Raw genomic sequence first — 14491 nt, 5'->3', positions numbered from 1 at the left:
GCCCCCATTCCAACCCCTTCTCCAAAGGCTCTACCCCAATTCCGTGCTCCCCTTCCTCCCAGGTTTGCTGCCTGGTGGGAAGTGCTGGCAGCTGTGGGGAGAAGCGGCATGCTCAGGGGAAGAGGCGGATGTGAGCTGTGGGGCCGGGCGGAGAGCTGCTGGTGGGTGCAGAGCATCTCCCAATTTTTCTCCTGGAGTCAGCGCCTATGGGTGATAGCTGCTTTTAGTGGAGGGTCCAAGTGACCAGTGCAGGAATGCCTGTCGCAAAGTGGCTATCTAGCATTCCGACTGAAACTGAACTCGTGTAGTGGATGCCACATCCACTCCGTCACATGCAGAATGTAGCTGATTTTTCCCCAGCTGTTAAATGCTTAATGCTAGGCAGGTCCTAGGGGAAGAGGAAAACTGAGTGGAACACTTCTTCTGACAAGGGAGAAAAAGCTGGAAGAGTTGTATCATTTATGGGAGGGATCAGCAAGTCTGTGCTGTTTAGGAAGGGAAAAGGAAGGTTAGGCACAGTATATATTTAAATATATTGAGTTAAACCCAAACCTGGCTACAACCTCTAGCAGAGTGTGGGAGCACAATATTATCATTGTAGCTTCTTAAACTGACTAGTAAGATGTCTTTTGCGCACAAGTGGTCAGGCCTGGACATATGTGTCCCCTAAAGCATTCTTGTGGACTTGAATGCTCTAGTGTGATGTACTAAACCTGACTGCATGTTTTCCCTCTGCCTCTCCATCCCATCCTGTGCTTGACTGAACTCTAAGAATCCCTCTAGAGCAGTGGTTTTCAACCTTTTTTCATTTGTGGATGCCCAGAAAATTTCAAACTGAAGTGTTTGGGCCCCTTTGGAAATCTTAGAAATAGTCTGTGGACCCACAGGTTGTAAACCACTGTTCTAGAGCCAGCTGTGTCAACTGACCAGATGATTTTGGTAATATTCTTCTAGCATTGCAAACGGTTATTTCTTGTGACAAATCACTCAGAGCAGTCCCAGCGCAGGGATGTTTTCCTATTTCTAATGGGTGCATCCTTCCTCTTTAGATCAAAGCATTGGAGCTGGATCCAAACCTGTATCGAATTGGACAGAGTAAAGTTTTTTTCAGAGCTGGAGTCCTCGCTCACCTTGAGGAGGAAAGAGACCTGAAGATCACAGATGTCATTATTGAGTTCCAAGCATGCTGCAGAGGATACCTAGCCAGAAAGTAAGGACCATACTCCATGATGACATGTGTGTCAAATGCATATTCATCTTTGTTGGGTCAAGCTTATATTCTACGAAGCCAACTAAAAATGATTCCCTTCAGAAAGGACTAATTCTTGTCTGAGGATTCAGTCACAGAATGCAACAGTTGATGTTTAAGGCATTTACAAAACTCAAGTACAACTTAAGAAAACTTGACACCAGAGTGAAATTGCAATACATTGACTAAATCCTGGTAAAGACTTCTGCAAGGAAGTGTTTGAGCTAATATCCTACATCCTTCTTGGTTTTTATTGACTGTAAAACATACTCTTGTCTATAGCTACTTCAAGCAATGGGGAAACCTTTTGCCAGAGCAATCACAACCACAGATGGCAGATGTGAGAATTTGAAAAGGGTTTCTGCCATCAACATAGAGACAGTGTAGTGCAATATAAATGTTTGTGTACATCTGCCTCTCAAAACTCTAGAGTTGGGACTGTGGCGAGAACAGTATAAACCACAGCACATTTCCATAAACATATAAATGGTAGGGTGAGCAAACAGACATCCAACCAGTAGTGAAGGGAGACATGGGCAAAGGAACAAAGATCTCTTGATGGTGTGTAGTGAGTCACTGAGGCTGGGAGGATTGTTCCTCATGAGGTAGAAGTTGGAGAGAAGGCACTTCCTCACCAGTGAGGAAAAGGAAGGAAGGAAGACAGCCCATGTATACTGAGCAGTATAGTCAAGGTCTGAAGTAAGTAAAGCTCATGGGATGTTTAGAAAGGACAATCTGGAAATGACAGTTGAAGATGGCTGAGGATTGACTTGATGTAGATATCTGTGTGGAACCTGTGGCTTTGTTGGTTGTCTGACAGCTCTTATTTTTCAGGGCCTTTGCCAAACGTCAACAGCAACTAACTGCAATGAAGGTGCTTCAGAGGAATTGTGCTGCCTACTTGAAGCTGCGTAACTGGCAGTGGTGGAGGCTGTTCACCAAGGTACATCTTCTCACCTGGCTATTTGCCAAAGTGTTAACAGCTGTAACTGGAGCTTGCCATGCTCACAAAACAAACTTCTCTATACAGGGTCTCTACTCCATGTTGTAGCTGGATAATACCAGCGAGCTGTCCCAAGTAGTTATGCAGGATATTTGCATGCCTCAGGTGCACTGCTGCTTAGGAATCTAGTAACGCAGTGGAAAAGGCAAAAGTAATCTTCCAAAGTCCTCCAAGCCCAGAAGAGCCTTATCCTCTGCACCCTTCCAAGAGGAGGGCTTTTTGTTGTGTAGCTGAATTGTACTGTTGCAGGAGGAGTTCACTGTGGTGAGGGGTTCACCATCCCTCCCAGAGCAGTAGAAGAAAAGAGGGGGCGTTCTGATCCTCTACCAATAGACTCAATCATTTTCTGGCCTATAACTGAAGTGGACATCAGCAGGAATGAGGCTCTCGAGCTGAGTTAGGAGCAAAGTAAATCTTAATTTTCCCATACTGTGAAATGAGATTTCTGATTGACCTTTCTGTGAAGTATTCCTCACCTACATGCAGATGAACTTGCACTCTTGCTCTTCTCTCCTGATGTCTTTCCTGGCTTAGCACCAGGTCCACCATGCACCTCAACATTACCTACATCTTTCCTGCTGTATCCTGGCCTGAAGAAAGGGGTGGGTGGGCATTGAGACTTAGTGGTGGGGTATACGGAGTCTCCAATGATTCTGCCTCCCAGCAGCACCTCTCCTACCATGGCATTCTCTAGTGTCACAACAAAACCCTGGCAATTGACAAGTACTTAGATCTAAAACAAACCTTATCTAAGCTTTTATTGGGACTGGTCTGTTTTCTAGTGTAAGTTTTTCCTTCCAGTGCCCATTTACTGAATAGTAGGGCCTCTCTATGCTATTTTTCTTGCTATTGACTCTCTATACATTCCATTAACTTTCTCCTTGCAGGTGAAACCCCTGCTGCAGGTAAGCAGGCAGGAAGAAGAGATGATGGCCAAGGAAGAAGAGCTGGTGAAGGTCAAGGAGAGGCAGTTGGCTGCAGAAAACAGACTGACTGAGATGGAGACCCTCCAAACACAGGTGAATCTCCCTCACAAAACCCCAGCTAGTCAAACTACTAGATGGCTGTTTTTTCACATAGCTGGCCATGAACTACAAATGGCAGGATTCCTGCTTAAGTGTGTTAATTAGTTCTCTGTGGCTTAAATACCCCAGCTCTCTTCTCTTAGTTCTGCAACAGTGAACAGCTGTTGCTCCGCTACAGCCATCATTTGGATTAAAATCTCCATTGACTGAGTATTGTGGAGAGTCACAGAAACAGAATGTGATCACTAACGGATTGTCTCTGGTTTGGAGTAGAGAAGGATTTTTTTTGTTTAGGAATAACTTCTGTGTGTGGTTTTTTTTTTTTCTTTTTCTTTTTTTTTTTTTTTTTTCTTTGAGGGAGAAGGAAATTTCACTCACTCAGGAAGGGCAATCCCAAGACATCTCTTAAGGGTTGATGTAATATGAGATTGTGCTAGACAAGTTTATGCAAGGGGATAAAACTTAAAACATGACATTCCTACTTTGGCTTGTGACTAGCAGCAGGAGACTCCTGGTCCTGCACTGAGAAAAGTCCCATGTAAAAGGAAGAGCATATGTGCAAAAGATAAGGAAAGGTTCCTGGGGGTTAGCACAAAAGTAAAGTCACCAAAAAATTCAGTGATTTGGAACTTAAAGATCCTGGGTTTGTCTCCTGTGTAGCTAATAGCAGAGAAGCTGCAGCTGCAGGAGCAGCTGCAGGCAGAGACTGAGCTCTGTGCCGAGGCTGAGGAGATAAGGGCCCGTCTAACGGCAAAGAAACAAGAGTTGGAGGAAATCTGTCATGACCTGGAGGCCAGGGTGGAGGAAGAGGAAGAACGGTGTCAACATCTGCAGGTTGAGAAGAAGAAAATGCAGCAGAACATTCAGGTAACACACTGGTGCCATTCCCAGGATATGTGAATAAGGTGGTTGGTGACTATCAGAATAGTGGTGCTGTCTCAGTGGGAAGGATAACAGAACCGGAGGCAAAAAATAGTGGTATGGAAGGTGGGGTCTGAACTCCACATTAACTTGTTAGGGTCTGTTACCTCACTCATGCCTTCACAGTCAGCAGTCTGTGCCAACTTCCTGGAGACAGCAATAGGACAGTTCTAACTCTAGGGTCAGCTAAGCCGAATACACACACAGCTTCTGAGATAATTTTCCCAGTTCTTAGGTGATTGAATCTGAGGTTGCTTCTAGGTGGCTGGGTGGATCCTTATTAAAATGGTAGTCTGGAGACTATAGATCAGTGGTTCCCAACCTTTTTTGTCTGGCAGGTGCCAGACAACGAGCCATGGAGGACCATGGCGGTGGACAAGCATCCACCAAAATTCCACCAACAAGCGGCAACATCAATAGGCGTCGCTGCCGACAAGTAGTGTCATCCAGAGGCGCCGCTGCCAAAATACCGCTGAAAATTGGCAGCATTTCAGTGGCTACGCCTCTGGATGACGCAGCTTGTTGGCAACATTTTGGCAGATGCTCGTCCCCTGGCCAGTACGTGGGTGCACTTAGACGCCCCAGTGGGTGCCATGGCGCCTGCGGGCACCATGTTGGGAACCACTGCTATAGATCCTCTCCAGCAGAAGCAGCAATACCACTCTGCATATAAGTTTATGTACTTGATTATATTTATAGATGGGAATGCAGTGTGCTGCATCCAGCTAGTGGCTACAGAATTCCTGTATATTGGTGATTGCTTGGAGGATGGGGAGACCCTTATTTTGAGGGTCAATTTTATAATGGTTTGTATTAATACTATAGTGATGACATGTGAGCAATATGAATAACATGCCATGGGCCTTATTCAGGAACTAGAGGAGCAGCTGGAGGAAGAGGAAAGTGCAAGGCAGAAGCTGCAGCTAGAGAAGGTGACCACAGAGGCCAAGCTGAAGAAGCTGGAGGAAGATCTGATAGTTTTAGAAGACCAGAATCTCAAATTGGCCAAGGTAAGGTGCACACACAGCTCCCTATACAACAGCATTGGGGTGCCCAGCTGGTCTGGTGGGTTACAGGAAGTCCAGCTGTAGCCACTCCTGGTATGTTGTGTCAAGGGAGGGGCTAAACTGGGTTTTCAGTGACTTTGCTGACTTCCTGAAATTAGTTGCCAGTTTACAGGTCGATATGCAGAGACTGGTACTATGCTCAAGCAGTCTTGAGTGGGCCTGTTCTGTCTGATTATATTGCCTAGGGTGAGCAGTACATAGCCTAAAGAGCTCTCTTCACTTTCAAAGGGCTATCAAATACTAGTCAGTTATTTTTAAAATAGCTAGTATTTGGAATCTACACTGAATCCTGATTCTCTGTTATCACCAACTTGTATCTCCCTTTGGTCAGTGTAAAATTCCTTCCAGGGAATGGTCCTGTAAACCTGGAGATCAGTCTCTATTCCCACTCTGTCAGTGAGCGCCTCTCTGAAGCCAGTGAGCACTCATTCCTTGTGTCCTGCAGAAGTGTGGTTGCTAGAGTCCAGAAGACTCTAGCCTCTGCCCCCACCCACTTTGGGACTCCAAGAAAAGAGTGCTTTATTTTCCCAGCTTCTTGGACTAGAACTGGGGTTACATGACTAGTTCCGGATGTGGTTGGGGGAGTGAGGGGGATGGGGACAGGGGGGTGTCAGATTCCTTTACTTATAATCAGGTACGCTTGAAGCAGTTGGTCTTGATACTGTCATTCAAACATTGCCAACCTAAAATGAGTTGTGGAGCCCACTGAAAGAGCCATGGAACATTATTTCCTGGATTAAGAATTTAAGATACACTTTCTTGGCCTAAATTAGACAGTAAGGGTTACACTATCCCTGTATCCAACCTGTTGTGCTGTAGCCTCAGAAGATCTTTGGTCACAGGATATTCCTGGGTTTTCCAAATTCTATATATAGGAAGCGTGGGTCAGTCACCACTCTAGCCAAATCCAAGACTGGGTTTGGGGTTTGTTTCTGTGGCAGGAGTCGTCACACATGAACAGATTGTAGCCTATTTCAATCTATACAAATGAGTTCATCCAAATTCCAGCACCAGATTTGACACTGGCTTTTAAATCCTGCAGGAGAAGAAACTGTTGGAAGACAGAGTATCTGAGTTCACAACCAATCTAACTGAGGAAGAGGAGAAGTCTAAGAGTCTGGCTAAACTCAAGAACAAACATGAGGCCATGATCACAGATCTGGAAGGTAGAAAGAGGGCTTGGGAAGAACTTGCTTATTTAGTATTGGTGTTCCTGTCAGTCAGGATTTCCTAAATCTCAGTCAGACTGATTCTAGGTCTGTGGCCTCATTGGGATTCCAGTTACCAAAGGGTTAATACTGTGGGACTGTAGTGGGAATGCTATTGATCAGTCTGATGGAATCTTTCAGTGGCGGCTGGCTGAAGGTTACATGCCTTGTCAGCTGAGCTTTGGTCTAAATAAAATCCTCTAAACCAGCAGACTAATGGCGAAGAAAGACTGGTTCCATTTCTTTTCGTGCTGTGGGAGTGTCTCCACTGTTCTGCTTCCAGTGGTACCTGTACACGGGGGTTAGTGCTGCTGCTTATCCACAGTCTCCTTGTTAGTGCCATTCAGGATGCAGATTTAAAGATTTTATTCACCTCTGATTGGTCACTGTGGAAAAACTGCTGGGAGAAACGCAGCCTGGAGCAGCCCATTCCATTTCTGTGGAGGGAGGGGAGCTATTGCTGAGCATCACTTTGTAGCTACATGTGCAGTGAGATGTGGGTTGGGAGGAGCATGGCACTGTCTTCCCTGGCAAAGGCATTCTCACGAGAAGGCGAATAAGGGAAGCTAGCTGTAAAGTAAGAACCTGAAACATCATTCAGATCTCACTTCTAATAGGAGTATCAGATTGGGGGAAGATGCTACAGGTCATTGGAAGAACATATAGTATCCAGCAGGGTTAGATGCTATATTAGAAAAGATTCAGTCACTCAGTTTTGCTCTCTTGCTGATGCATCATACGTTGTCTTAAGAATAAATATCTTTATTTATGCTACTGTGTCCCTCTTCCCTGTCTGTCTCCTTCAGAACGTTTGCGTCGCGAAGAGAAGCAGCGGCAGGAGTTGGAGAAAACTCGCAGGAAGCTTGAGGGAGACTCCACTGATCTGCATGACCAGATTGCTGAGCTGCAGGCTCAGATTGCAGAACTCAAAATGCAGCTGGCCAAGAAGGAGGAAGAACTACAAGCAGCTTTGTCTAGGTGAGGCCTCACCACCTGATCAGAGTCTCTTGTCCTGTGTTGCTTATCGGGGTAGGAACTGAATGGAACAGACAGCTCTTGTAAACTAGCTTATTTGACTGAAATGCATTGATTTTACAGTAACACTATAGTTTTATGACTGCTGATTCCTGCCATGGACTTGTGCGCAGCAGTAGAATATGAACATGCTGTGAAATGCCCATGTTTTCCAGGACAGCAATACATCCAAGGGAGTTAGCATGGGCAGCTTAGTTTTACGAACAGATACAAAAATCAACCTTGAAAAGTCAATGCTTAAGTTACATCTACATTACAAATTAACATTCCGTATGTGACCCCTTTTCTTCTTTCTTCTTCCACCTTGTCAATATTCCTCTGTCCTCCAGTTTGAACTAGCTAATCTCACCTGTCACTCAGTGGCAGACAGAAGAACTAGGACCTTTAATTGTGGAGAGAATAAGACCAGAAACGGGGACCTTGGCCTCACAAACCAGTGCAGAGCACTACCCTCTTTCCTATTCACTATTTTGTGATCACTTTTCTGGAGACAGGTGGTGGGTCACTCAAGCTTCACGTGGCTAGAACTGTATTGCTGTGTCTTATGCAGGGTGGAGGAGGAGGCAGCCCAGAAGAACATGGCTTTGAAAAAGATCCGGGAGCTGGAATCTCAGATCACTGAACTGCAGGAAGACCTGGAGTCTGAGCGGGCAGCTAGGAACAAAGCAGAAAAACAGAAGCGGGATCTGGGAGAGGAGCTGGAGGCACTGAAAACAGAGCTAGAGGATACGCTAGATTCAACTGCTGCACAGCAGGAACTCCGGTAACTGCAATACTCAAAAACGGTGCTTGGTGAGGTAAACCAGGTACTAGCATTCTCACTATGGGAGGAGAAGATTGAGTACTTCAGCAACTGCAGAGATTTAGAGAGACTAGAGTGAAATGTCTGGTTAAGGCTGCAGTCTCTCACAAGATGATACCTTTCCTGGTTTGCGAAAACTGATATTTTCCTAATCTTAGAAGAAGGCCCCAAAACTGTTGTTCTTGCAGCCAATGGGCAAAATAGACTCAGTCTGGAGGATACTTCTCCAAGCTTTAGAGTCACAAAATTTAAAGATGGGCAAGGCTGGACTCTGATAACTCAAGGATTGTTTTATCTTTTCATAGCTGGAGTCCCTTAACCAGTACCTGGTTATCTCTGTCAAAGATGCCAAGCTACAGGGGAATGCATGTTCCTTGATCTTGTCCATTAAAAATGTCTATGGTTTTTGCAGGTCAAAACGGGAACAGGAAGTGACTCTTCTGAAGAAGACCCTGGATGATGAAGCAAAGACCCATGAGGCACAAATCCAGGAGATGAGGCAGAAACATTCACAGGCATTGGAGGAGCTGGCAGAGCAACTGGAACAAACCAAGCGGGTATGTAAGAGAACGGGAGTCACAGTGCTGCATCAGACAATCCCTCTGGAACAGTAGCTACTGTACAACGGACCAATATTTAAAGTTTCAGAGGACTATGGAAATACACTTGGTCAGTTATAGAAGGTTTTCGCTCCCCTTCCCCTTCCCCCCCACCGCTGCTGCCTCTTGCCCCCAGTAGATCAGCAGATTCCCTGAAGCATTATAATTACCCTTCATATGTTGCAGTCAGTGCTCTCCCCTCTCGCCCTCCCAATATAACTGCACTGCGTAGCTGTGACACTCTAGTGCCTTTCACTGATATACTTGCTGACCTCTGGTCCCTGCTCTTACTGTGATTGCAGGGAGTTTAATTTGCTAATCTGAACTACAAGACCGTCCTCAGTTTTATCTTCTCCTCATGACTGTTATTACTTTGAGTAGGTAAATGTCTAGCTTTTCAGTGGCTGGGTGCTGAATTCTAACTATGGGATCTACTTTCTTGAGTAAGCAGACAGGGACTAACTGTGGAACACTATCTGTTGGCTATTAGAATAAACACCTCAGTGAGAGTAAAGACCCACTACATCTAAAATCTGCTCTTTCAGGTAAAAACAAATCTTGAGAAGGCAAAGCAGACTCTGGAGAGTGAGCGTGCTGAGCTGTCCAATGAGGTGAAAGTGCTTCTGCAAGGCAAAGGGGACTCTGAGCACAAGCGAAAGAAAGTAGAGGCCCAACTCCAAGAGCTACAGGTGAAATTTACGGATGGTGAAAGAGTGCGGACAGAGCTGGCAGAGAAAGTCACCAAACTCCAGGTAAGGGTCCATGAGTTTTCCTTAGCTCCTGTGGGGGCATGTTATGGGAAAGGTGGAAAATGACTGCTTCAGCTATTGCCGCTGACTCCATAAAGAAGGGGTAAACCTTTCACTCCCTCCGACTTAGTGGACGCTGCCTCATGGTGCCTTCGTGTAGGGATACCTAGTGAAAATAACTGCCAGTGGGAGGCATTCTGTGATCCAGGAAAGAGCAGAGACTTGGTGCTGAGGAACTGGCATATCTAGTATTGGGGGCAGGTGGGTGCAAGAAGGCAAAGTATCAACAACTCCTCTCTGTAACCTTTGAGTAATTGTGTAAAATCTCCCGTGGGCTGCAGCAGAATGGATGGCCAGTGCAGGCCTTCACAGACTGGGAAATTTGAATTGAGGTTCCGTTAATGTCTTATTCAAGGATTCCGTCCTTGGCACTCTTAGCCATATAATCCTGTTTGCTGTGAAGACAGTGGCTTTTTCACAGATCAAAAGCTGCACATCTATTCCTAGTTTGTTTGGTTGGTTCCATTTGATAACTGGCATGCTTTAACTTCTCTTGCAGGTCGAGCTGGACAACATTACAGGCCTTCTGAATCAGTCTGACAGCAAGTCAATCAAATTAGCGAAAGACTTCTCTGCTCTGGAGTCACAGCTTCAGGATACCCAGGTAGGTGTGGGAGCTGCAGCCTTTTGTACTGTACTGTATTCATCATACTTGCCACAGCAGTAGAGCACAGAGCAGATCTCAGCACTAAATACCCATGGACTTCTGTGCATCAGGTGTTTCTGGCTGTGATATGCTGAGTGGGTCCCTTCAGGAATGAACCCTCTGTCCTCTACCTGCTCCATCAGTAGATGGAACAAACTTAACTTCCCTTACTCCAGGATTAGAATCATTCCCATCACCTTCCCACTTAAGTGCTGTGTGCTCCAGTGCAGTGTTCTCACTTTAAGATCACTGGTGGTTTGTGGTGCACACTAAGTTTTTTTTTCAATTGTTTTCCATTTGTAACTTCCTGTGAAGTCCATAGTGACTGCACAAAGTAGCCTTATTTGGTACTGAAGGGGAAAGCAGTACATCAGATACATTTGAATGTTTCAGAAAACCGAATGTTTAGATGAGCTTGGATATAAATGCAATTTAAGTATATAGGCCTGCAGCCAAAGGGTTGAGTTGTGGGGATACTCTACAGAATGATGAAGGTGGTCAGACTGGGCCCAGTATTCATCTGGCAGAGTAAACAGCATGTAGATGGAATATAACTATGCTAAATTGGAAGGTACTGAACAGCAGGGAGGACACATAATCCAGAAAGGATTAATTGGGAAGGAGCAAGTTAGAAAATAGTCTTAGTATTTGTTGCTTCTGGTCTTAGATTATAAATTCTTCACAACAGGGATTCTCTTATTTGGACAGCACCCTGCACAATGGTCCCAATCCTGCTTGGGACCTAGATGTTACTATAATACAGATAACAAACAGCTTATCCAAATTACTGTTGAAAAGGTTGATAGTGGACCTCTGATTAGAACAGAATGTGTGGCAGCAAAAAGCCAGTATAGTTTGGGGCTTTGTATGCAGAAGCAGCATATTTCTATCACTTCCCTGCTCTGATATGCCTCTGATGCAGCCATGCTTAGACTATTGCCTTCAGGTCTGGGCATCTCATTATGAGAGAGACTGACCAATTAAAGATGGCTCAGAAGAGGAACTGATTAAGGGGCTGGATGGAATCTTTTATGTAGAACTTGGCTAAGTGGGGAATGTGATGAGCCTACAAATCTGGGGGTGTAAATGCCAAGGAAAGGAGAATTATTTAATGGTCCATGGGTATAACTCTGAAATGGAAGGGGAAAGCTTAGGTTGACTATCTGGAGGCTGACTCTGACCTGTCAGTTTTTGTGGAATAAGCTCCATCTCTTATTGACACCTAAACTAGACCCAATATTAATACACCACAGAATAGTTGTGCATTGGCAGGAAGATTGAAGAGATCAGTATCTTTAGGTCATCTAGTCCAAGTAGTGGCAGCATGATTTAATCAATGTGGGTGCTGCCCTAGGACAGTTTTTGTAGATCACAATCACTTATCTGAGCAGGAGTGTTAAAGGCACCAGCTGCTTAAGAGAGAGTCATCATTAACCTGTTCTGATTTTCAGTATTAAAGTCCATCATGAAATGGGGATGGCAGAATACAGCTAACTGCCAGCATGAACCGTTGAAAGGAGTTGAAAAGCTTTGTGTGCTGTTTGCAGAGAACCCTGGAAAGGATTATAGGGTGGCTGAGCCAGGAGACAGTTGCTAGCACTTGTGCGTCTCAGCTATACATAGTAAAGGAGTGTCCATCAATGGTTAGAGTAGGACTGGAAATAGGAGTTGTGGGTGTTCTCCCTGGCTGTACGCTGACTTGCTGAATGACATTGAGCAGTCATTTAAACTCTATTGTTTTCTCTTTTGAAAGGAGGATTCTTAAACTGAATCTCATGAGTTGACATCCATGTTGAGTGGTTGGGGCTTGTAAAGTTCCTTGGCTTCCTTAAATGAAAGGCTCTAAATCTCAGTGTCTTTGCTGTGTAGGAGCTGCTTCAGGAGGAGACTCGCCAGAAGCTGAGCCTCAGCACCAAACTGAAGCAGGTGGAGGATGAGAAGAACAGCTTCAAAGAGCAGCTGGAGGAGGAAGAGGAGGCAAAGAGGAACCTGGAGAAACAGATCTCTGCCCTTCAGCAGCAGGTACAGAACCTGCATCTCCTAGAACAAACCTTCCTGTTGGGGGGGAAATAATAAGCACAAAGCTGATTCCTAGGAAATCTAGATTCAGATGGAGAATGCTGGTGCAATCTGTATTTGTTAGCAAAGGAAACTATATCCTGAGGAAGCAGGGACCTTTCAGGGCTCAGGCAACAAACTCCTGATACAATGCTAAATGTTTTTAGATTTCTGTCAGAGAATCTTCCCTAGAAACACCTAACTATTTGAGAAGAAGAGGGACTCTTCATCCCACTCACCTCCATAAGTCTGACTAACATGATCAGTTCAATTCTAAGGGAATAATTTCTCATCTCTCCCCACCCACACTAGAGGTCTCTGTGGTTTGGCTTCATCTCTGTTCTCTCCCCACTTCCCCAGGTAGCAGACACGAAGAAAAAAATGGATGATGGCCTGGGCTGCCTGGAGGCAGTGGAGGAAGCCAAGAAGAAGCTGCAGAAGGACTTGGAGGCCATGAGCCAGCGTTTTGAGGAGAAGGCAGCTGCTTATGACAAGTTGGAAAAAACAAAGACCCGGCTGCAGCAAGAATTGGATGACCTCATTGTGGACCTTGATCACCAGCGGCAAATAGTCTCCAACCTGGAGAAGAAGCAGAAGAAGTTTGATCAGGTAGTGTCAGTCATGGAATATACAATGGGGAGGATCTTCCTTCCCAATATCGCCTGCCACAATGTAAACATCTGTTTAGGGAATGCATATTCCTTTCTGAACCATAATGGGGGTGAGGAGAAGGAAGCTGGCACTGGTGGAAATTCATGTTCCTTGCATGTGATTCTAGTTTCGCCTCTTGTCCAGGGGGACTGAAATTTTCAGCCTCATTTAACTTGCATAAGTGTTTGGGAGCAGATCCAGGCCATGGGAAATTTTGCAGCCATCTTTTTGGACTTGCATATAAGTAGTGACTGTGACTACTATAGAAGACTACAGTCAGTAGAGTTCTAGTCCCAGCCCTGCCAATCAAGTTGGGAGCCATATGCTTGGCTCTCGGGAGCCATGTTCTCTGCATTACCCTTTCCACCCAAATCTGAGACACTGTCTGGAATGGCACTTAGAGATAAGCCAAGCTCAGCAAACCTCATAGCAGTCATTCTCTCTTCCTTCAGCTGTTGGCAGAGGAAAAGAATGTCTCTGCCAAGTATGCAGAGGAGAGGGACCGAGCTGAGGCAGAAGCCCGCGAGAAGGAGACCAAAGCCCTGTCCATGGCCAGAGCCTTGGAAGAAGCCATGGAGCAGAAGGCAGAGCTGGAGCGGCTCAATAAGCAGTTCCGCACAGAGATGGAGGACCTGATGAGTTCCAAGGACGATGTTGGCAAGAGTGTAAATATACTGTTAAAACATCTCCCTTTCAATGTCACCTGCATCCCAGCCTATTGAGCAGTTTCATTGAGAAATTTGCAATGTAGGAGCATTTGTAAAGGAATGCAATTGGGAAAACTGAACACATGCAGTGGGCTTAGGAGTAGGAATAGATGGTTTTGTTTTTATTGGGGTTGAATGAAAGGAAGGAAGGAGATGGGATTTGAATAGTGTGATAAAGGCGCAAGCTGGCCATTGGCTAAGAGAAACCCACTGTCCATTGTGGAGAGACGAGAGAGTGCCAGGTGAGCCTTGCATTTGAAATATAGAGAGCCAGCCAGAGAATGGGAGACTGACTCAAATATGAAGATGCTAAAGATAAATGATGGGGCGCGGGGGGTGTTGAAGGGGAGTTTGAAGCACTTCCACATCTTTGGCAATGTGACAAGTGTTACATGCCGCAGTATGATCAGGACTATCCTAACACATGCTTCCCCTTTAAATTTTCTCAGCATGCCTGATCAGAGGGAACAGGAAAATGCAATAGCTGAGGTCAAGGTTTAGACTAAAGGCTCTCAAGTATGCAAGCAACTTTATTTAGCATTAATAAGGAGGCATCACAGTGCTAGTACAAGAAACTGAGGGTGATGTGGCAGGAAGGGCAGCAGAGTCTTTGCATCCTTTCCTCAGTGAGCTGCTGCCCTATTGATCTGGATGGCTCTCTGTTCTTGGTGGGTGAAGTTGGTGGCTGTTGTTTGGGTGATCTGATGTGTG

The 14491-nt window shown here is 45.4% G+C and overlaps 1 protein-coding gene across 2 annotated transcripts in view; it reads left to right on the top strand.

The window, feature by feature from the left end:
• MYH9 (myosin heavy chain 9) overlaps nucleotides 1-14491 on the top strand; it is a 103276-nt gene that overhangs the window by 82250 nt on the left and 6535 nt on the right. For both annotated transcript variants that reach the window (XM_030545437.1, XM_030545445.1), the window contains exons 19-32: nucleotides 1050-1210; nucleotides 2084-2192; nucleotides 3140-3271; nucleotides 3938-4144; nucleotides 5071-5208; nucleotides 6308-6431; nucleotides 7280-7451; nucleotides 8059-8271; nucleotides 8723-8867; nucleotides 9455-9661; nucleotides 10218-10322; nucleotides 12234-12386; nucleotides 12783-13031; nucleotides 13526-13738. In XM_030545437.1, coding sequence (XP_030401297.1) covers nucleotides 1050-1210; nucleotides 2084-2192; nucleotides 3140-3271; nucleotides 3938-4144; nucleotides 5071-5208; nucleotides 6308-6431; nucleotides 7280-7451; nucleotides 8059-8271; nucleotides 8723-8867; nucleotides 9455-9661; nucleotides 10218-10322; nucleotides 12234-12386; nucleotides 12783-13031; nucleotides 13526-13738 — 2328 coding nt within the window. The remainder of the gene's footprint in view (nucleotides 1-1049; nucleotides 1211-2083; nucleotides 2193-3139; nucleotides 3272-3937; nucleotides 4145-5070; nucleotides 5209-6307; nucleotides 6432-7279; nucleotides 7452-8058; nucleotides 8272-8722; nucleotides 8868-9454; nucleotides 9662-10217; nucleotides 10323-12233; nucleotides 12387-12782; nucleotides 13032-13525; nucleotides 13739-14491) is intronic.

This window comes from Gopherus evgoodei, chromosome 1 (genome assembly GCF_007399415.2).
Source record: "Gopherus evgoodei ecotype Sinaloan lineage chromosome 1, rGopEvg1_v1.p, whole genome shotgun sequence".
NCBI classification, from domain to species: domain Eukaryota; kingdom Metazoa; phylum Chordata; order Testudines; family Testudinidae; genus Gopherus; species Gopherus evgoodei.
Note: the sequence above shows the minus strand (reverse complement) of the source record. Positions and strands in the feature narration are given on the sequence as shown.